The following is a 25,425-nucleotide window of genomic DNA, read 5'->3' on the forward strand; positions in this document are numbered from 1 at the left end:
TTATGTGTTGATTTATTTATCTACTCCTGGTATTTTCCCGCTATTACATAATTTTTTTAAACTTAATAAATACATTGTCTAGTATTTCTCTACTCAGTCACCCAAGTCTAGGTTTAGAAAAATCAGGTACATTATGACCACTTCATTTATTGATTAACACAAATATTCGGTCACAACACTTACTTCTACAATAGCAGTGCCAGATGATATCAATCAGACTCAAGACTGCTTATACACTGAAAATGCTAGATATCTGGCCTCAAGTTCACCACTTCTTTAGCAGTCAACACAAGATACATGGCTTCAACACTTCCTTATACACTAGCACTTAAGATATCAGCCTCAACACTGCTTATACAATGAAAATGCTAGATATCTGGCCTCAATTTGACCACTTCTGTAGTGATCAACACAAGATATATAGCCTCAACACTAGCTTGTACACTAGCACTTCAGATATCAGCATCAACACTGCTTATACAATGAAAATGATAGATATCTGGCCTCAAGTTGACCACTTCTTTAGTGATCATCACAAGATATATATGGCCTCAACACTTGCTTCTACATGAGCAGTTCAGATATCAGCCTCAAGACTGCTTGACACTGAAAATGCTAGATATCTGGCCTCATGTTGACCACTTCTTTAGCAGCAATCAACACAAGATATATGGTCTCAACACTTGCTTCTACACTAGCAGTGCCATATATCAGCCACAAGACTGCTTGACACTGAAAATGCTAGATACCTGGCCTCAAGTTGACCACTTCTTTAGTGATTAACACACATATATGGCCTCAACAACTGCTCTTGCACTAGCAGTGCCAGATATCAGCCTCAAGACTGCTTACACACTGAAAATGCTAGATATCTGGCCTCATGTTGACCATTTCTTTAGCAGCAATCTACACAAGATATATGGTCTCAACACTTGCTTCTACACTAGCAGTGCCATATATCAGCCTCAAGCCTGCTTATACACTGAAAATGCTGGATACATGGCCTCAAGTTGACCACTTTAGTGATCATCACAAGATATATATGGCCTTAACACTTGCTTCTACATGAGCAGTTCAGATATCAGCCTCAAGACTGCTTACACACTGAAAATGCTAGATATCTGGCCTCATGTTGACCACTTCTGTAGCAGCAATCAACACAAGATATATGGTCTCAACACTTGCTTCTACACTAGCAGTGCCATATATCAGCCTCAAGCCTGCTTATACACTGAAAATGCTGGATACATGGCCTCAAGTTGTACACTTCTTTAGTGATCATCACAAGATATATATGGCCTCAACACTTGCTTCTACATGAGCAGTTCAGATATCAGCCTCAAGACTGCTTACACACTGAAAATGCTGGATACCTGGCCTCAAGTTGACCACTTCTTTAATGATTAACACAAGATGTATGGCCTCAACAATTGCTCATCTTGTACTAGCAGTGCCAGGTATCAGCCTCAGAATTTACATTTGCACTAAAAATACCATTTATGTGGCGTCAACACCACTTTTTTATTGATATACACAATATACAGAATGGTAAAAAAGTCCCGGAACGGTTTAATATATGTTTTACCAATATAGATAAAGTAATGAGACTTTGTATATCAATAATAGCCATAAATGTCTAGTTTTTTAAGGTATTAAAACTTTTTTATCCCTTATGGGGGACGGCCCACGAGGAGTCAGACAAAATTCTTAAATAGCAGCATAGGTCGAGTTTTATATCAAATTAAAGGTCTTAGTTAGTAGAACACATTGCCGCAAACCGGACCTCAAAAGGTTCACTCTAACTGAAATGGCGGCGATTCGTCATTTATCTGTGATGCGATGAATTATTTCTTCTGTGTTGGCAACATTCATTGCAACAATGGGATTTCCGGGATAGTGTATTGGTCTTGAAAACTCATTAGTGTTTACATCCTTTCTATTCAGTGAAAGTTGTTTTTGACATTCCTGTTGAAAGTCCAACTGCAGGGTCATTAACTGTGTATCTTATCATCCTGAGGGTAGAATGCGTTTAGACAGGAAACTTAATTTTCCTCATGAGCTGTTACAAAGTCGATCTTAAGTTAAGATTTGTAAAGTGTAGATTGGGTTTAATTTAATTGTTAACAGTGACTAGTTGTGAATCTTGTGATAGGGATGTCTCTGACTGAGACTGAGAGAATAAACCTGCTTATGATGAGGGGGTATGGTGACCGTGTACGATCATATGACGAAGTTGTGCATTTATTTAATGACACATTTCCGGACCGGCCACCAATATCAAAGTCTACCGTCTGTAGAACAGTCCAACGATTTCTAGATACCGGCAATGTTAAAGACCGTCCAAGAAGTGGTAGACCTTTATCTGCTACTGACGAAAATACATCCATAGAAGTATTACAAAGTTTCATCGAAGAGCCACACACATCAACAAGAACTGCAGCAACTAATCACGGAATAAGCCATGTTTCAGTATTAAACGTTTTAAAACAAAACCACTATTATTCGTATAAGGTCAGATTGGTCCAGGAGCTTTCGGAAGACGATTTTCACAGAAGAGTGGAATTTTGTGAGACAATGATGAATAGATATGTACAAGATCGAAATTTCTTAGCAAAAGTTGTATTTTCAGACGAAGCTACCTTTACACTTCATGGCGATGTAAGTAGGCATAACTGTCGTTATTGGAGCGACGACAATCCTCACTGGATGAGGGAAAGCCATACCCAGAAACCTGAAAAAGTTAACGTGTGGGCTGGGATTGTTGGACCTTTCATAATCAATGGAAATTTGAATGGGGTGACATATGAATTGATGTTGAGAGAAACCATTATACCGGCTTTACGTGCTGTGTTGGGTCGAAGTTATAACACAGTATGGTTTCAACAGGATGGTGCACCACCTCATTATGCTTTAAAGTACGAGCGCTGCTTGACAGAGAGTTTCGCAATCGTTGGATAGGACGTAGGGGAGCAATAGAGTGGCCACCTAGATCACCTGATCTAAATCCTCTTGATTCCTTTTTATGGGGTTATTTAAAACAAAGGGTTTTTTTAACTAAGCCTGCCAACACAGAAGAACTAATTCACCACATAACAGAGGAAACTCATCAAATACCTCCTGAGATGATTCAAAAAGTTATTGAAGGCTTCTACCACAGATTGGGCTATTGCCAAGAGAAACTTGGACAACATTTTGAACACTTTCTATAACTGTAAGTACTAAATTTTCAATTCTAATTATTAAATTAATGTTATCTTAATGTAAGAGAATGACTTATTTGGATAAATGACGAATAACTTTAAAACGCCGCCATTTCAGTTAGAGTGAACCTTTTGAGGTCCGGTTTGCGGCAATGTGTTCTACTAACTAAGACCTTTAATTTGATATAAAACTCGACCTATGCTGCTGTTTAAGAATTTTGTCTGACTCCTCGTGGGCCGTCCCCCATAAGGGATAAAAAAGTTTTAATACCTTAAAAAACTAGACATTTATGGCTATTATTGATATACCAAGTCTCATTACTTTATCTATATTGGTAAAACATATATTAAACCGTTCCGGGACTTTTTTTACCATTCTGTATATGTTGCAAATTGTTTAGAAGTTGAAATTAATAGCTTAGTTAATATAGTTATCAATGACATTAAGTTATCTTGTAAACCAGTGTAAAAATAGAGACAACTTCAAAACAAAGCCATTATTTATTAATTTTTCTTATTCTTAAAGCAGAACTTTTTTGAGATTGAATATTCAACATTGTCAGAGCAGCAATAATCTCAGCAATATTCTTGTTTGTATTTGATATATATATATATATATATATATATATATATATATATATATATATATATATACATACATATATACTTTAAAATTTGCAACTTAAAAATTAAAAGTCATAAGAAGGGTATTGTACATTAGGAATAAAAGTTAGAAAATCTTTTCTTTCCTGTCTGATGCCAAACTCTTGGTAGTTCAAACAAGGTGTCCAGTCATGTACAAGCAGTACCTAACTACAGTGCAGTTCTACAGTGGTCTCCTTTAGGTAGGAAAGTGTATTTTTAAATACAGCTTTATGTACAATTGGCACAGTGTTAAGAAAAAATTGTTTTCCGAAAAATGGACTTTCATTACTTATGCAATCAAACTTTATAAGATTGTAGCAAAGTTTGATAGCAAAGTTAATGCTATGTTTTGAAACCACATGATTACTACTTTACTTTCTTCAGTCTAACATGTTCCAAAGGTGAGAGAGAGTATAATAAATTATCGGAATTACCATGTATTTTAATAATTTGATCTTCACAGTTGCTTATAAAGTGGACTTAAATGTTTGAAATATTCATAGTCTAATGGAAACATTGTGACAAACGTATCTCTGTAAACAAGAGTTATGAAACTTAAGTATCATAAATCTTTCTGGAATGAGTTTTAGGCCATCACCATCAAATCATTCTTTTATCTTCAATAAATCTGCATCCATTTTCTCTGCAGCATCCTCAAAACATGAAGGAGGAAAATGGGAACCAATTTACATTTATAGATGTATAAAGAGCAATTGAGTTCGCTTTTAAGACTATCTGTATACAATATGAATAAGATTGATCTAAGGCAAGTTCCTTGGAGTACTCCTACATTTCTACAAAGCACACACAATTTTTTTTTTATCTACCTACAACCATCATATGTATTGATAAGCCAATGATGCCAAAATCTGTTGACATTATCTTGTTCATATTGTTACTAGCCTTTTCTTTACTAACAGAACTAAATTTAAAGTCCTTCTTCACTCCATAATAATTTTCCTCAAATAATACCAGTTTCTCGTGATCAATTCAGCACCAATTCATGCTTACCTGTTTGTCTTCTATACCCCTTAGAATTGAATTTACTAGACATTAATGTACCAGTTCTTTGTAGTCCAAAGTAGTAACAAAATATCTTCTTAGCTTCTCTGTTCATACCATTTAGCTTGTAGCTAGATCCGATTTATTTATAATTAAGTCATTCTGGACAAGCTTTGTAATTTGTTCTTCTCTTTAACTAACTGCTTTATATCATCTGCCAATCAAGAAAATCTTTTTTTCACAAATTTGTTTTCTTAAGAGGTAGACATAATATTGACTTTAATCTCGTCAGAAAAATATTTGTTCTCTCACAATTGGAGCACACTCATGAAATACAAATGTTGTCATTTAAAGAGTTGACAACACTATTTACATTATATGAAATTGTTAAAAAATTCTAATCAGTTTCAGATAGAAGCCTGAATATAAGAAGATGTCGAAGATGTTGCCAGAAAAGTTTTCTTCACCACTGGAACTTGCATCTATCAAGTCACTTTAATTTTGAGAAAAAATCAAATAGTGAAATCCTTTTACTTGATTGCTTAATATCAAGATTACTTGGGTCAGAACTGGTGCGAAATGTTATTTTTCAAAACTTCAAACAATAATAAAAAAACAATTCCTTAGCAAGTTTCAAGATTCAAGATATTTATTGGCCATTAAATAACATTTTCAGTTACAATTATAGGCTTAGTCATGGAAAAACATTTGGCATAAAAACTGATTTACATGCCTAATTAGTTATATATTTATACAACATTATTTATTTTATTCTGTGCATTAACCAGTTGTATTTTGTAACAGATCAAACATGTTGCACTTCATGTACTCGTCAACAGAGTAATAAGCTTCTGTCTTAATCCAAGCTGAAATCCTTAGTTTGAACTTATTAATTGGTAGTTCTCTTAGAGCTAACGGTAGTTTGTTGGAAATTGTAACTATTATAGGTCCGAGTTTGTCTTACTTGAGGTGCTACAAGATTATATCGAAACCTAGTGTTGTAATCATGTACTAACTCATGGGAGATAAAGGTGCTGATATTTTCTCTAACAGACATTAAATTCTGATATACATAAATACAAGCAATAGTCATTATGTAAAAATACAAAAAGACTACCTGCAGGACTCTTGATGAGAAGGATCTGCCATTAACATGATTGCCTTTTTTTGCCACACAAAAACTTTTTTGGAGGCACTAGGCCCCATAGATGGGAACCACAACAAAGGTGTATATGGAACAGTCCAAAGTAGGTCATTGACAATACTTCAAAATTAACATAGTACTTACGTTTATGTACGAGAAAAATTACTCTAGACACCTTCCACATGTGGCCTCAAGTAAAATTCCAAAAGTTTAACAGGTTTAATGTAGTTATCGTCCAAATCTAAATTATTATTGCATGTAAAAATTATGTTTTGAGTCTTATTTTCATTTATAATAAGGTTTTTGGCTGAATACCAATCTTTAGCTTGTTGAAGAGCATTAGTTAATTGTACATTAAGTTGCCAAACACTTACATTAGAACAAAGAAGAGTTGTATCATCTGCATAAAGTTCAGACATGGATGAAGCATTAAGATGAAAATCATTAATAAAGACTAAAATCTAAAAAAGACCATACACAGAACCTTGGGGAACACCTGCTACCATCTTCTGATACTGTGACGAAACATTGTTTACAGTAACCATTTGCATTCTACTTGTTAGGTTACTCTGAATCAACTTTAATTCGTAGTTTCTTACACCGTAGAAATCAAGTTTAAAAAAAGAATAGAGTGAGTAACAACCTAAAAAGCCTTTGTTAGGAATTTAAGGGTAGAACCAATTACCTGTTTGTCTTCTATACCCCTTAGAATTGAATTTACTAGACATTAATGGCTTAGCAGTAAAGTGATTTGGCCTAAATCCAAATAGGTTTTTGTACAGTAAATTGTTTTCCATAAAATACTTATGTAATTGCTTAAACATGCAGATTTCTATTATTTTGCTAAGGGTTGGTATAATAGTAATAGATCTATAATTCTTGGGCATTTTTGTTGGTCTTTTTTAAAAATAGGTGTAACTTTACAATATTTTAGACAGTCTGGGAATTCACTTACAGTTAAGATTTGGTTCATAAGGCAGGTTAAGAGTGATACAATTTTACCAACTATACTCCTAAAGACAGAATTGGAAAAGCCATAAATATCTTCACTCCTCGATACACTTAAGTCAATTACTGCTGCTCTTACTTCACTAATATTAAAAGCTTCTTAAGTTACTTGTAAAACTGTTGTGATGGCGAGAAAAGTTATGCAACAAATTATGGTAAGATTGAGTGTTGGTATCGAAGTTCAAGCCAAGATTGACAGGAAAATTTACAAAATTATTGTTTAAAACATCAGAAATTATTGGCATCATACTGTCTCTACTTTTGGCAATTATATCCCTTGCTTCCTTCCTGATTATCTGCTATGCTATATTACATTTATTTTGGCAGTTTATGATGAGTTAATCATTTGCAGATGTTTTGCTTTAGATATAGTTGTTGTACAGATTCTTAAAATTCTTAAACCTAACCTTATCATTTACAATGCAACTATTTTTCCATTTATCATAGATAATCAACATATATGACCTCATACATTCAATTTGAGGAGTGTACCATGTCAATTTTGGTTTTTTGTTAGCTTTACTTTTAGCATAAACGAATAGACAATATACATTAAAATATTAATAACATTAAACAGTTTACACTTACATCTAAATTATCATTTAAAAATTCCAATCTTTACAATAACTGAGGGCTTCCTTAAGATTACTTATTCTAACAGGTGAAATGAGATGCCTCATTTTTATCTTAGAACTATCCTTATCCCAGGACTTTTTACAACTCAATTTAATGTCGACAAAGATGCCAGCATGATCAGAAATAATATCTTGCTTCAATAAGAATAAGAGTTGGAATTTTATTCTGCCAGAAAATATTCCACACAAATACATTGGCATGTCAATCCAATGTTTACAAGTTGTGTAAAACAATGAACATTCTAAAAGTCTTGCTTCGTCCACACTGTTGAGATGTACTCTTCCACTGAATAGAATGGTCTTTTACAAAGAAAATAATTTAGTTTAGCTTTAAATTCCATATCACTTAGCATCCTTATATCTAATGGTAATGTATTGAATAGTCTAATAGCCATCATCATTGGGCTTTTGTCGGTTTAAGCTAGTCTAGTTTGAGGTAGGTTGATATTGTTACAACTTCTTGTTTCATAATTGTGAACATTGTTCCTTAAGTTTACTTTATCTAAATTAGCTCGGAGGTAAAGTAGGCATTGTTGAATATATACAAAGAATAATGTCAAAATTTTAAAATGTTTAAAAAGTTCTCTGTAAATATGATATTTATTGACTCCTGCCAATATTCTGACAACTTTTTTTGAATGATGAATACTTCGTTTGAGTAAGGAGAAGAGCCCCAAACAATCAAACCGTAAGTTAAATGACAGTGAAAAAGCCCGAAATAAGATTGTATAAGAGCTTTCTCCTCAAGTTCACCACATAAACGTTTAATTGCAAACAAACTTGTACTTAGTTTACATTTGACCCCTACAATTTGCTGATACAAATTTAAATTAGGATCAAAAGTCAGACCTAAAAAAATTTGGAAATATATCTTCTTGTGTCCTATTAGAATCTTCTCAGAGGCTACATATTACAGTAGTTTTCTTATCACTAATCAAGTTGTTGCCAGTGAGCCAGTTTTCTACAAGATTTATATTCAACTTATAGTCGTCTAAGAGTTTGTTATAATCTTTATTTGTAGTTACTATAGTGGTATCAAAACAATATTTGCATGTACATTTACAATCAGATCATTCACTGCAATTAAAAACAGCAAAGGTCTCAGAACAGAGCCCTGTGGGACTCCACAGATTATTGGCTTACACAGATATATATTTTGTAATACTACATATTGAGATATATTTTTTAAGCAAGAGCTAAATACATCTAAAGTTATCCCCTTAATATTATAATGTTCTAATTTTTTAATCAAAATGTTATGAGACACTCGATCAAAAGCTTTGCTAAGGTCACAGAAAGTTATAGCAGCAAAATCTTTCTTTTCATAACAGTCCAGATCCATATCAACTAAAGAAATAACAGCTTAAGCTGTTAATAGCCCTTTTCGGAATCCAAATTGTTCTCTACAAAGCAGATGTCCCATTTCCAAAAATTGTAATAACTTTTTACATATGACTACTTCCATGACCTTAGACATAACCGACAAAATTTAGGTAGAGGTGCATAGATTGTCATCAATATCTGTGTACATGTTGTCTAGACAGGGCTTGTTTCTAGTTAGTAAATTATTTATGAAATATAAATCCATTGATCTAAGCGTATTTACAAAAAACTGAACATCGTCTTCACTCTCCTACTTTAAAATATCCACATTTCCTAAATAAAATATTTACATTTCCTAATCATTAAAAAAGACAGTAAATTATCAATAAAAGTATTAAAATCAGAGTTAGGGGGTCTATAAACATTTAAGATAATAAGATTAAAATCAAGCAGGATAATGGGAAAGGCTTCACAAAGAGAATTAATACAAAAGTCAGAAATATAAAAAATGTGATATCTAGAACTTAAATCTAGGCTTATAAATATTGATGAGCCCCCAAACTTAAGGGGAGGTTTCCTACAGTAATACGATGCTAGTACAAATCTATTAGGAATAAATATTGACAATTCGTCCTCATGTAGCCAATGTTCACTCAGACAAACCACATTAGTTTCAGTTTCTTCAAATATTATGTCTAGCTCATTAAGTTTTCTTCTTAGAGACTGAATATTTAAGATTATTAATCTAAGACTAGACCCCAGAGTATGTTTGTTTACCAAATTACACTTAGCTCTAGAGATAGGGTTATAATTGTCGTCATTGTTGTGGGTTAAGTAACTGGGTGCTGGACCTTCAGTGGAGAGTTTCCCGACTAGGATTTAGTAGACGGAGACGCTTGTAGAGAACCTGGTATAATTTCAGCCGATGTAGACTGTTCTTTCTGACATCCAGGCAGAAGGGGTTGGTCTGTTGTAATCACTACAGCTGCTTCGAGGATTTTACTTGTTAGTCATTGGTTCTCTCTATGGCTGAGGTGCATACCATGCCTAGTATGGAGACTTCTAGCAACCTTACTATCATGAACAAAAGCATGTTACCAAGCTATTCACTCAACCTTTTGAGTTCTTTATTAGTTTTTATGATTTCAACATTCACACAGGACCAGTGTGATAGATCAGATCTATTTGGTAAATTAACTAGAATGATCCTCTTGTTTACGTTCTTCTTAAGGGTAGATTTAATAACATTGATGGCTGAGGAAGTCTCATAGTGGGAAACGTTATTAGAACCACAAGCTAGCACCATCATCCTAATTTTTAATCGTCAATATGATCTTAATTTAAGCCTTTATTTGCACGACCAGGGAACTGGGTATGTGATAAGTGCTCATCAACTGATGTTACTCTTGGCCTCGAAGAAGAAAATGAAGAAATCGCCAATGATATAACCCAGGAGATTGAAACGCAAAATAAGATAATAAAAATTTTAAATGAAGACTTAAATTTAGCCAATGAAGAAATCAGAAAACTCAAAACCCACTGCTCAAAACTTGAAACAATGGTTTTAAATAAAGAAGAAACTATATTGCTACTAGAAAAACAAGTCCAGGAGTTAAATTCTATAGTTAAAAAACCTGTATGGCCTAAGTTAAACAAAAGTGTTTCAGGATGTTCAGATCGTAGTTTGCCCATTCCTCATTCAACGCCTATCTGTAGAAGCATGATGGAGAAAAACAAAATGTGTAGGCCTAACACTGAAAATAATCCAAATAAATCCTTCTCCACAATTGTAAAAGGGAAAAAATCCAATGCCAAGTCTACAAGAGCGGGTTCAATTTTTGCTATTGAAACACAGAACTGCTATAAGCTACTTGAGGAAGAAGAGGATGTAATTTCAATTGAGAATGATTGTGAAACCTTACATGAAAATCTGTTTACCTCAAAAAAACACAAAATACTTATCTGTGCTGACAGCCATGGCCGTGACCTTGCCTGGCAATTAAACAAAGCTCAAGAAACACATGAAGCTGTAGGGTTTGTAAGACCAGGTGGTCGAGCAAGGGATGTACTAAATAAAAGAAATATAGAAGCAGAAAAATTAAAGAAAAACAATGTACTGATTGTATTGTGTGGCACCAATGACGTTGCAAGGAATGAAGCGGAAGAAGTTTTTGTAAACTTAACATCAACACTACAAAAAACTACAGAGACTAATGTTATTGTGGTGGACCTTCCAAAGAGGTATGATTTGGCCGATTGGTCATGTGTGAATGGAGAAGTTTATGAAACAAACCGGCGAATTAAAGACTTCTGCCAAAACTATAGTAATGTTATGTGTGTAGAAGCAAGTGAAGCAGGAAGACACCTACATACTCAGCAGGGACTTCATCTCAATATGAAGGGGAAAAGATGGATCGCTGAACTCTTAGCAAAGAAAATTGTGGAACTGACAACCAAGAAGACAACTACTGAGGAGGCTCTGAACTTGAGCATCAGTGGAGATCAGCCCCCTCCCCCCGGCACTGAGCCCTCTTCGGGAAACGACCTCAACACCCTCGAGGCAACGGACCCATAACTTTCTCAACAGGACAAGACAACAGACCCTTAAGTATACTCCACTTAAACATCCAATCAATCAGGAATAAGCTTGACTCACTAGATTTATTCTTAGATAATACTAGCTATGATATTTTGACTATTTGTGAACATTGGCTTTGTGAAGAAGAGATATCTCTGTACACTCCCCGTGGGTATAGATTGGCTGATAGTTACTGTAGGAAACATTTGTTAAGAGGAGGCAGCGTAATATTTGTCAGACAGGAAACTGAATGTAAAATTTTAGATGTAACAATGTTTGCTTATGACTTTGGTTTTGAAATAACAGCAGTATTTTTGCCTGAATTAAATCTTTTAATTGCCTCTTTATACAGAACACCTGAAACTAATGTAAATTGTTTTCTGATTTCATTAGAGCTATTTTTATTACATGTTAATAAAAAACACGGTGATAAAAAATTATACTTTCAGCAGATTTCAATATAGATATTGGTAAAATAACCTCAGAATCACAGTCTTTCCTGAATTTGTTGAGATCATTTAATTTATATTGCTTGAATCACAACCCAACTAGGGAAGATGCAGTACTAGATAATATTGTTACAAATATTAGCAAAGATAATACAGAATGTCAGGTTATTGAACCACATTTGTCAGATCATGCAGCTGTGTTTGCAAAGCTGTAAGGTCTATTTCTTGCAAATAAAGTTAGGCCTCATAATCCAAGCAATTTATATAAAAATATTAGAGATTTAACCCCTACAACTATTTTAAACTTTAAAGACATGTTAGTTTTAAGAGACTGGAGGCAACTATATTGTATGTCCGATGTAGAAGAGGGTAGTGAATATTTTATTTCTGTTTTGACAAATTCTTATAACAAATGCTGTAGAATTAAACAGGTTAAATTAAAAAATCTTAACAGGCCAAGAATTAAATGGCTTACACCAGAACTGAAAAAGATGAAAGAATTCATCATTTTACTTTATGACAGATACAAGAACAGTAAGGGTACAATAAATGAAAGTAAACATAAAGAAGCATATACTGATGCAAAAAGAATTTACAAAAACAAAATAACTTTAGAAAAGAAACATGCCAATGAAAACTTTATTGCCAATGCTTCAAATAAATGTAAAGCCGCCTGGGATATAGTTAAAGCTCAATCAAATAATGGCAATGGTAGTAACAGCTCTAGTCAAGTTAGTGTTATTGATTCTGAAACGTTTAATGATTATTTTGTTAATTTAGTAGGTAAGTTAGGTTTAAGTAGTTCTAATAGAAATGTAACTGAGAATCAAGCCATTGATTATGTAAATACATATGTCAAAAATTGTTCTGAGAATGGAAAACATTTTAAATGGAAACCAATTAGACAAGTTGATATTTTAAAAAGTGTGCAAAATCTAAGTACATCTCGTAGTGAAGACTACTATGGGTTTTCAAACTTTATTGTTAAAGAAATTATTGAAATAATCTTAGAGCCCCTACATTTTCTTTTTAATAGGGTATTAGAGAAAGGTGTATATCCCAGTTCTTTTAAGATAGCTAAAGTTACTCCAATATTTAAAAAAGGAGACAAAAATGACCCATCAAGCAATCGACCAATATCTCTGGTTCCCATTTTTAGTAAATTATCAGAGTCTTGTATTAAGCAACAGTTAAGCGGCTTTTTTTTACTGAAAATAGCCTCTTTTGTAATGAACAGTTTGGTTTCATACCGGGGCGAAATACAGTAAAAGCAGTAGAAAAACTTGTGGAACAAGTTATTTTTAATTTTGAGAACAAATTAATATCATCTGCTACTTTAATTGACTTGACAAAAGCTTTTGACTGTATCTCGCACAATTTATTAATAAAAAAGCTGTTTGCATATGGAATACAGAATAAAGAACTTGATTTATTAGCATCTTACCTTAACGATAGATAACAAATGGTGGTCCAGGGCCAAGAAAAATCAAGTTTTATAGGTGTGAATGCAGGAGTCCCCCAAGGATCTGTCCCTGGACCATTTTTATTCATCATATCAATGAATGACATAGCTTTTAATTTACCTTGCCCATCAGTTTTATACGCTGATGATACTACACTTTTGAGCTGGAATAAAAGTTTGGATACACTGCTTGAGGACGAAACACAAGCCATTGAAACTGCATTAAAATGGTTTGAAGCAAACAACCTTGTTGTAAATAGTAACAAAACAGAAAAAAATGATTTTTTCCTTGACTCACTATATTTATAAAGATGTAAAGCCTGTAAAACTGTTGGGACTTCACCTAGATAGTAGATTGAGCTGGGACCAACACATTCTGCGATTCAACTTTTAAGTAACTTTAATTGTAATAAGCAAGCCTCATTTGTCTTTAAAAATGTTAGTACACAAGAAGTCCATAGAGTAATAATGAGTCTGAGGAACACAAAATCCGTTGCGTGGGATGAGATCCCAGTGCAAGTGCTGAAGGCTTCTGCGCTTTACATCTCACAACCTCTGGCTTTAATTGTTAACCACTCTTTCATGTGCGGTCAATTTCCCTCGCAACTTAAATATGCAGATGTAATACCAGTTTTTAAAAAGGGGGAAAGCCAAGACCCTAACAAAACTACAGGCCAGTGTCAATATTACCTAGCATATCAAAAGTCTTTGAAAAGATAGCCCACAAGCAATTATGTACATATTTAGAAAACAATGGTTTCCTCTGTAAAAATCAGTATGGCTTTCGCTCTGGCCACAGCACTATTGAGGCAGCATCTGAAATGATTGAGCAAATTCTAGAGGCCTTGGATGGGTCGCTGGATACTGCTGGTATTTTCTGTGACCTATCCAAGGCCTTTGACTGTGTAAATCACTCATTACTTGTAAGTAAACTTAAATTTTATGGAATCTTAGGTAAGCCTTTGGAATGGTTCCAATCATTCCTTACTGATAGGAAGCAAAGAATATTACTCAACAATAATGGCATAAAACATACATCATCATGGGCAAACATATGTAGTGGTGTACCACAAGGATCTATTTTGGGTCCTTTATTATTTATTATTTTTATAAATGATCTGCCTTATAATGTTAAAAATAATTTGATATTGTATGCAGATGATACTACATCCCTAGTAAAATGTAACCGAGGACAACATATTAAATCAGAAATTGTTAATTCGCTCATAGATTTAGAAAAATGGTTTACATATAATGGGCTTGTACTAAATAGTGATAAAACTCAAATTGTAAAATTCCAAACATTGCAAAGCAAGACCCTGTCAAATTTTCAGATAAATTTCAAGAATACAACTCTGACTGCTGTAGATTTTAGTAAATTTTTGGGGCTCCTTATTGATAAAAATTTGTCCTGGAGACCATACATAGATGTCTTAAACAAAAAAAATGAGTTCAGCTTGCTACCAAATGTTTACATTAAGGGAGTTGGTAGACATTAAGACTAGGCTTATAGTTTATTATTCTTGCTTTTATTCACTAGCACAGTATGGAATACAAATATGGGGCAGCTGCTCTGGCATTATCTCTGTCCTCAAAATTCAAAAGAGATACATAAGAACCATGCTATTTTTGAATATAAGAACCTCATGTAAAAAAATATTTACAGATTTAGAAATATTGACAATTCCATCATTGTATATTTATAGTTGTTTAATTTTTATTCATAATCGTCTAAATTCAGGAAATATAAAGCAACATGAGCACCAGTATAACACCCGTTTTAAAGATAGACTGCAATTTCCTGTACACAAATTAACATTATTTGAAAGTTCACCAAGTTATATGGGAACTAAATTTTATAATAAGCTTCCTCCTCATTTAAAACAGCTTAAAATGTCTTGTTTTAAGAACTCAGTTAAAAGTCTACTAATTAGTAAAGCTTACTATAGCATAACTGAGTTTTTACATGACAGTCTTTACGATCACGTGTTTTAATGTTTGTAATATTTTAATGTAATGTAAGTTTTATTCTGAGGTAATTGTATTATAGATTTAGTATTTATTATTGACAAGCAACCTGTTCACACAACATCTGAAGTTGTAAAATCTGTGAATGTTTTGTTGCAATAAACTTCTTGATTCTTGATTCAAGAGTTATGCAAAAAATTATCTAGAGTCACATTTCTTTTACGTAAGCTTTTGAATTCTGTGACAACGAATATGCTAATTACTACCTATTATGCCTTTTTCCATTCTCATCTTAGATATGGCATTACACTATGGGGTAATAGCTGTGGTTCTCAAAAGGTTTTCATATGGCAAAAGAGAGCCCTAAGGGTAATAAAAAATGTCCCAGAAAGAGAGTCCTGTGAGCCTCCTTTTAAAGAACTACAGATAATGACTCTACCTAGCCTATACATTTACTTTTGCTTGGTTGATGTTAAAGAAAATCTACAAACACTCAGGGTTAGACAAGAAGTTCACAGATATCCTACTAGGAAAAACCATATGATAGAAATGTTACCAATAAAATTAGAAAAAACTAGAAGTAGTCACTGTATTATGAAATTAAAGATGTTCAATAAACTGCCTCAAGAGGCATGGCATGTAACATTAAAAAGATTTAAGGCAGTTTTAGAACATTGGCTCAAAGATAAAGCGTTTTACTCTGTACAAAGTTATTTAGCCTGTGATATTAGTACTTTAAAATTTTAAAATTAGTGTAGTACCCCCTGTTTATTTATTTAATTGTTAATAATTTATCTATTACAATAATTTATCCTTTTGTAAATTTTTCTGTTATATCGTTGTTAAATTTTAGCTAAATTAGAGCTAAGCCTGGTTGATGAAAGAATGTAATAATTATTACCTGTAACATTGACTAAGCCCGCTAGACAAGTTTGTTAATGTACACAATATATAATAGTGGGATTTAAGCTTTAGCATAGAATGACTTTGTCGATTGCATATTTTATGTTTAAAGACAATAAACTTTCTCATTCTCTACAAACATTTAAGATAATAAGATTAAAATCAAGCAGGATAATGGGAAAGGCTTCACAAAGAGAATTAATACAAAAGTCAGAAATATAAAAAATCTGATGTCTAGAACTTAAATCTAGGCTTATAAATATTGATGAGCCCCCAAACTTAAGGGGAGGTTTCCTACAGTAATACGTCGCTAGTACAAATCTATTAGGAACAAATATTGACAATTCGTCCTCATGTAGCCAATGTTCACTCAGACAAACCACATTAGTTTCAGTTTCTTCAAATATTATGTCTAGCTCATTAAGTTTTCTTCTTAGAGACTGAATATTTAAGATTATTAATCTAAGACTAGACCCCAGAGTATGTTTGTTTACCAAATTACACTTAGCTCTAGAGATAGGGTTATAATTGTCATCATTGTTGTGGGTTAAGTAACTGGGTGCTGGACCTTCAGTGGAGAGTTTCCCGACTAGGATTTAGTAGACGGAGACGCTTGTAGAGAACCTGGTATAATTTCAGCCGATGTAGACTGTTCTTTCTGACATCCAGGCAGAAGGGGTTGGTCTGTTGTAATCACTACAGCTGCTTCGAGGATTTTACTTGTTAGTCATTGGTTCTCTCTATGGCTGAGGTGCATACCATGCCTAGTATGGAGACTTCTAGCAACCTTACTATCATGAACAAAAGCATGTTACCAAGCTATTCACTCAACCTTTTGAGTTCTTTATTAGTTTTTATGATTTCAACATTCACACAGGACCAGTGTGATAGATCAAATCTATTTGGTAAATTAACTAGAATGATCCTCTTGTTTACATTCTTCTTAAGGGTAGATTTAATAAAATTGATGGCTGAGATAGTCTCATAGTTGGAAACGTCATTAGAACCACAAGCTAGCACCATCATCCTAATTTTTAATCGTCAATTTGATCTTAATTTAAGACTTTATTTGCACGACCGCCAGGTTTAACGAAACTAAAAGCATCAAACGTTTTTGAATTGTTATTGATATGCCATGATAAGTCCTTCCCATGGCTGTCACTACACACTAACATTCGTCTGGTTCTTAAACCTCTCTCAATGACAACCTCACAGTTGTTGTTATCACTGATGGTATCAATATAATTTTCCAGAGTCAGACAACTGTATCGATTTTCAGTTTCAAAATTAGGCTTACAAGGTTGAACATTATTTTTAAACTGGCCAACCAATTTCTTTTTTCCTGGAATAAATTACTTTAGTTAAGCCAGTATTATTATCTAAAAGAGCATTTTGGGCTTTCAATACACTAGCCTTTACCCTTACTTTTTGAGGGGGTGGAAACCAAGTTGAATAGTTTCATATCTCGTTTGTTTTCATCTGGCTTTGTAAGAGCTCATTGCCTTTTTGTAATACTTCAGAAGCTGCTTCCAAGTACCTAACTGAGTCCATCATATTATTACCAATTTCGTCTTTGTAAATTTGACAGGATTTACACCAAGTTTTATGTTTATCTAGCTTTTAATGAATTTATTTCTCTTTATCCTGTTCAGCTTAAAAAAGTAGAGTCTGTGTTTTATAATTTTTATTTTTCAACTTAGTTTCAAATAATTTTATCATACACATTTCATTTTCCTTTTTATCATACTTTTCCATTAGTTGGTCAATTTCCTTCTGTTTTCTCTGATCATGTCTACGAGTTCCAATAAATATTTAGATTTTCTGTTTTTCAAGTCATGCAACTCTTGTTTCAAATCTTCATTTTTATGAAGAATGGCATTATTGATCTAATTTTCCAGGGAAAGGGAGTACTCAAGATCAGAGGTAACATTGTCCAAATTCAGAGTTTCAATTCCAGTTTTCCCTAAGCAATCATCACACTTCCAGTTCTTTATGTGCTAAGGTTGTAACTGCAGAATATGAAAAATTAATGCATCTAAGGTGTATCCATTCTTGACAAAAACTTTTACAGAAAATACCTCCATGTTGAATATTTTTACTACAGTTTCTGCATTCATTTAATTTTAAATCCGTTTTATTCATATTTTATTTGATGTTGTGACAAGATAGGATTTTACATTACATAATCAGAATGAGTTAATATTTTAACAAAATATCTAGTAAGCTTCAAAAATTGCCTTGCTGACAGAATATACCTCCCTTATCAACAGAGATCCAGAGAGGCTTTTCTCTTATTTTATAATTAATTTATATAGTGGCAGGGAATGTTACTTGATAAATTACATTAAACACAAATAATTTGAAAGTTCATCATGGATTAAAATAAAGTTTAAGTCTATTAAAATAAATTTTAAAGTTAATTTAAAATTAAAATTGAAATCAATTTGTAAATAAATACACAATGCTAGGATCAGGCACAATCAGCAGCTATTATTCTAAATAGATGCAGTCAAGTTATCACTAGTAGCTTACAGCCAGGTCCAAAGGTGAGCTTTATCTACTGAGAGGGCCCTTCTTATCTAATCCAACCTAATCCAATCTTACTTCCAATAAATGCCAATTTTTATTTTCAGAAACTTATTGTGAAAAATATAAAACTGTCAGATATTACCTTGCTGCCATTAAAACTATTTACTTATAACTGTTCCTGGTGTCAAACTGAAGACTGAGGTGAAAAATGTGTTAACAATTTCTTAAAAAAAAAAAAAAAAAAAAACTAGTGAACTTTCTTCATAAATCAGAGAGAACAAAATGACCTTACACCACATGGGAATACCCCACTCCACTCCAATTCATACAGCCATCTCATACACCCTCTCATGTAATCTCCACCAAAACTAGTATAGCTGATAATCAATTGACTTAACAAAGGTTATATATTTTATAAAATGCAAAAAGGCTCTCAGTTTTTGCAATATAAGAGGGTTTTGGTCCTGCCTTTTAATATAAACGAGCTTGTAATTTTGAGAATGTATTTGCTTATAGTTTACCTTTTCTGAATATTTAAAACAGAACTCATACATTTTGAAATATATATATTCATTCTCATTACTGTTTTGATCTTCAATGTCTAGAACTTGGATAAGGATATAAGCCACTATGCTTACCATAAAATTTATGTTCCTTTTGAATAAAGATTAGAAAATAGCATTTGCCACTTGAACATTTTTAGGTAGAATTGTGGGGTTTACAAAAACACAAAATGTAGTTCTTATTGACCGGAATATACTTTTCAAGTTTCCTTTTACTATTGTTTAAAACTTAATAGGATGTGACATTTTTATAACCCTATCTAGCTTGATTGATACCTGAACAGTGTGTAATTGTTATGGCAACAACAGTTACTCATAAGTTATTTGTGTTATGAGCACTAATTCCGGAAGTGTTTCTTCGCGGTTTTCCTTCCTCCCAATGATATCTCAAAAACTAAAAAAACTTGATAACATGAAGCTTCATTTCTGTATGAGGAACATTGAGTTCAATAATGGTGTGTGTCACTCCATTGGATTTGGCTAAGCGTTAGTGAACATTTTTATAATAGTCTTCTGGGTAACTATGATGGCCACGAGCAAATCATGTAATAAACAAATTTGTAAACAAACTGAACTTTATCATACTTATGCCTTTTTGACATGTGTGTGGTCATTCTTTTGGCTCCTATGATACTCCGCTGTATAAATTTGTAAACAAGATAGAGTTTAGTGATGGTACATGACCTTACATGGGATTTGGTTAAGCTTATTTTACTCAGGGTGATATCTCGAGAATAAATTGAGATATGAACTTGAACATTTTTCTTAGCTATCACTTAGGGTTCTGCGAATTTTGTCTTCGGTCTGTATAACTGCCTGTGTTTGATTTCCACTTGATATTTCAAAAAGCGAATTGAGTTTGAACTATTGACTTCAAATTTTGCACGTAACATTATTTCTATATAGGCTACATCACTTCGATATATAGTATGTGACTACACTCAAACTATCCACAAGATATCTTGAGGAAAATCTCATTTGTAGGCTTTAAATTTTGCATGAAACTTCATTTCTTCATAGATAAGAATGAGTTCAATGAAGGTCCATATCTCATCATCATCATCATCTGACGTTTCCGTTATCACGGGTCGTCGTACACAGCCTCCTCCACTTTTGTCTGTCATTCCAGGTCTCCTCTTCCTCCACCTGCATTTTCTGTAGTCCTCTTCTCTCTATGTCTTTCCACACTTGCTCCTCCCATCTTCCTCTCGGTCTTCTTCCTCTTTCCTCCTTCTCCAGTGCTATTCTAGGCATTCTATTATCTCCCATCCTCTTCACATACCCCATCCACTGTATTCTTCTTCTTTCCATTGTCTCTTGCAGTGAAACTACCTTCAATCTTTCTCTGGTTATTTCGTTCCTTATTCTATCTGTTCTTGTAGTCTTCTTTATCCCTCTTAAAAATCTCATTTCTGCAGCTTGCAATCTGCTTAAATCATTTTTAGTCCACGTCCACGTCTCTGCTCCATATAATAAAATTGGTTGGAAATAAGATTTATACATCAATACTTTTGATTCTTTCCCAATGTTCCAACTCCACACAATCTTCTTCACCATATTGAAAAACTTTCCACTCTTCCATATTCTGTTTCCTATCTCTTCTCATATTGTGCCCCTATCTGTTATGATACTTCCTAAATAACAGAAATTCTTCACCTTTTCAAGTCTTTTTCCTTCAACTAACACGTCTTTGTTATTTCCTTCCCTTCTCTCTACTTTCATTACTTTACATTTTTGTATGTTCATCTCTAAACCATATTTCTTCGCCACTTTTGCCCATTTGTTCAACTCTCGTTCTAACTCTTCTTCCCTATTTTCCCATATCATTATGTCATCCGCATATGCTATCGTCTAAGGTTCATATCTATCCAAGAGATTTGACTAAGACTCATCAAGTCTTACTCAGTATTCTGCACAAAGGCTGTAAACGTTTCTTTTCTCTCAGATATTTTGGCTGTCCGCAGGACATATTGAGGAGGAGATGAGCTATAGACTTGAGTGAAGACTTACTCGAAATGTGGTGTGGCTACTCCCACCTTGTTAAATAACTGTTAATCTACTGTTAAATGATCATAAAAAAGTACATTTTGCATTGATTTGGAGTTGGTAAAGCTCTTCCTCAAGGTTATGAGCAGACAAGATATTACATATTCCTTTATAAGAGATCTCGCCAACTCATGCGAACTTCAATTAAGAAAATCATTACCATCAGATTGACAAGTAACAGAATTTCAACTCACGTGTACTTAAGTATAGGTAGAAAATGATAGGTGGAATTGAATATATAATTGGTTTAACCAGTTTTTATATGATTTTTGAGGACTCATGGATATTTTATAAGAACAATCAATCATCTGTCCTAAAAATGAAATGCTGCTGTACTTAACATCTAAGAAATCCCTCTTTCTGATGAATAGAGTGAATTTTAAGTTCTTTGTCTACTCGTACTTTGATATTGCTATTACATAGTGGATCATCCGTTAAAGCTGCTGATATAAATTATAATGTGAAATTGCACGAAGGAATAGCTGTTTAAAATTCACAGTTGGAAATAAAATAATGTCTCAGAAAATGCATTAAAATGTATTTCCCATCCTTTACATATATTGAGTACCTTGAACATTTGTAAATACAAGTACTTTATTTAAAATTCGTTCATTAATATAATTTGAAGAGAATCATATTTTATTACTTCCATGAAATAAGAATAAGGTGAACGAGATGTGTAGATAAGAATGCAGAAGGGTAAGTTTTACTTAATATGCTTGGTGTGTTTAAAATATCTTTTAAAATCTTATATTTTATAAATGGTTTTCATGATAGTATTGATATTTTCTATTTGCGAATTTTAAAAATAGGCATTTATCACTGCTTGAAACAATAGGTTCATTACATTACAATATATCACCAATATAAAGTTTAATAGAATTAGAATCAACAGGACATTTAATTAATCATCTTATGTCATTATATTTGAGCAAGTCTTGTGCTGTCCATGATGATGGTAGTGAAAAGATCCTTGTCTGAGGTTCTTGAGGCCACAAAGAAATTCCTAATTCATTAAAAAGGAAGTCTGATTTCCAAAGGACGTACAGGTATAAGTAAAATTGTTAAAAAATAATGTAAACTATAATAGCATGTTAAACTGTGAGCTAAAACCACAAATTAGTCCCTAAGTAAGTAAGTTAAAAATTCAGAGAACAAGCAGAAAGCTGGTGATCCCTATGGGTCCTTATCCTTCAGTTTTTCAGGCGGATGTCGCAGCCATTATGGAATGTGTTTGTGAGAATCTTTGTCTGCGATATAGGAGTAAGACGATCAATATTTTCACAGATAGTCAGGCAGCACTGATGGCGCTGGACTCTTGTGTGTTCAATTCCAAACTTATCTGGGATTGCTAGCAAGTCGTTTCTTCCCTTGCCAGAATCATCAATGCGACTGTTTGTTGGGCTCCTGGTCATGAGGGGATCCCTGGGAATAAAAGAGCCGATTTTCCTGCAATAGCAAGGGAGCAGTATGCCATCTTTGGTACTTTGGACAAGGGTAGTGAATTTCCCCAGGAGGACCTGATAGGTTGTTTTCGGCGGTTTGTAGAACTGCTGAAATCATAGAGTGGTAGACCTCATGGTGCGCAAAAGGCCCTTGAGGCTTAAGTCCATGGCAATAGGCCGCCCCATAGAAGAAGAAGTAAAATATACACTAAACCAGTAACACTGGTATTGTACCACAATGCACAGATGTCCTTGTAATGGTAAATAATTTTACAGTCGACCTTACATCTGTAATTTAAACATGAATACTATTAAAACTGAAGCCTGCTTCAGGATACAGAAACCTTGAGTCATGAAAATCAAGTTATTCATGAGGATGGCTAAAATTTGTATTATTTTGTGAGAATGGCTTATTATGAACTTTAAGATCTGCTCAAACAACATGAGCACCCACAGTACTTGGGAGTCACTCGAGATTGATCTAACTTTCAAGAGATATATCTAAAATATTGCAGGCAAGGTAAAGATCAGTGTTAATATATTACAAGATTGAATGCAAGTTCTAGCACATGTCAGCTGTTTCTAGTCTAGTTTGCTGCTGAATGCTGAGCTTTCACCTGGCTGTGACAAACGATGTATTGAAGAATTTTCAAAATATTTCCTAAAAAGGAAAGTGAATTACAAGCTCTTCATAGGTTGAGATCAGTCTGTGTCACAGTGTCTACTCCTTGCTACAATCGCACACAGAACAATTTGGTTTTGGTTAATAACTAAAAAATAAGAGAACTTATTTCTAGAGTGAACTACGTGGATTTTAATTGGTCATGACCTCATCGTTATTCACGTCAGGGGTTATACTTTAATTAAACAGAATAAAAGGAAAAGGTTACATGGTAATTTATTTTGTAAAAATTGCACATGATTAAAAAGAATAAAAGGAAAAGGTTACATGGTAATTTATTTTGTAAAAATTGCACATGGAAGAAAACATGTTATGTACAAGAAAGTTGTTACCAAGACTCTAAATGTTAAACAAAACTCAACTCATAGTTGAAAACTAGCAATGACACCATAACTACATAGCGTTTCAGAATAAAGTGCACACTTTTCATGTAGCGGTAGCTGGTACCCCAAGCATCTTTTCTTAACAGGAATAATAATCTCTTAAAGAGAATAATACTATGAGACAGCGTCTCTGAGGTAGGCCAATCATTATACACAATAGATAGACAAGTGAAATATATATTTGCAGCTTACAACTCAAAAATGACAAAAAGTTGTCAAGATGAAAATCAAACAATACCCAACGATGCAGGAATCGCATCACAAAAAGGCCCCTCAGGTTTTTGAATGTACGATAATTCACTCCAACAACTCATGCAATTCTCACTATCACAAACATTGCGACAAAGCTCTTCAATATCTTGTGCGTTGCAAGAACCCCAACAGGCAATCCCTCTTCGTTTGGGACTAGGGGATAGTTGTTTTTTTTATAAAACCATAAGAAAGGAGTCTAGGAGTGTAAAATTGGATGACCTTATTGTTAAGTGAACTGGCCCACTATGTACAATCCAGCAATCTGCAAACTTCAACCACTTAGGCACAAACTGCCAAAACACATCATCATGCTGAAATTATTTTTTTGAAAACGTATTTTGGATGCCACGGACGGAATGGCATCCTAGAGAATGGTTTTCTATAGCTAATTTGTTTCTATTTCTAGTGAAATAACTATGATGAGTTGTTAGAGCTGGCAGTCTGTTACCATTGATTTTTACTGCCATTATAGTCTTTAAGACATAAAACCCAAACACTAACACTCATGATACCCAATTCTGCAAAATCATTATCTGATTCCTGTTAACACTGATTCATAATTAATTATGCAATTGATTTTGTTGTAAACATAGAATACTTGTTTAGTTTTCATCGAATGAGGCTTCTTCCATTTTTTCATTTTCCATAAATCTTTATCTTTATATATTTCTTGTGTTCGTGTGTATGTGACTGAACTCCTCCTAAACGACTGGACCGATTTTGATGAAATTTTGTATGTGTTTTCAATGGAATTCGAGAATGGTTTAAATTCACAATTTGGTCCACTGGAAAATGTTTTTTTTTTTAATTAATTTTTCATTTGTAAGTAGTTGTTGATTTTGGAATTGTTAACTTCGATCCGGCAGACTGTGCTACGGCACATAATACAAAGTGAACTGATACTTAACAGCTGTTAATACTGTCAGCTGAAGTTCGTCAAAGAGGTAGAAACATTTCATATTTAAAACATTATTATTGTAAAGTGTTTGATCAGTAGTGTAATACAGATTGCACAGAAGAAGTTATTGCCTAATTTTCAGTTTAGATTGCACCAATGGTCAATAAACTATATAATGCAATGAAAATACTATTAAACGCTGTTATAAAACACCTCATTGCACAAAGCCTTGAGTGTTTGCACATAAGGTAATCGAATTTGGTTAGATCGAAGGTAAATGAAAAGAGCCGAGAGAAGACACTTTATGATC

The 25,425-nt window shown here is 33.5% G+C and overlaps 1 protein-coding gene across 1 annotated transcript in view; it reads left to right on the forward strand.

Annotated features, from left to right (window-relative positions):
- The first annotated feature begins 11,352 nt into the window (after positions 1 to 11,352).
- LOC124366881 (peptide chain release factor 1) overlaps positions 11,353 to 25,425 on the forward strand; it is a 31,129-nt gene continuing 17,056 nt past the window's right edge. Inside the window, exon 1 of the mRNA XM_046823481.1 lies at positions 11,353 to 11,517. Coding sequence (XP_046679437.1) covers positions 11,353 to 11,517 — 165 coding nt within the window. The remainder of the gene's footprint in view (positions 11,518 to 25,425) is intronic.

This window comes from Homalodisca vitripennis, chromosome 7 (genome assembly GCF_021130785.1).
Source record: "Homalodisca vitripennis isolate AUS2020 chromosome 7, UT_GWSS_2.1, whole genome shotgun sequence".
NCBI classification, from domain to species: Eukaryota; Metazoa; Arthropoda; class Insecta; order Hemiptera; family Cicadellidae; genus Homalodisca; species Homalodisca vitripennis.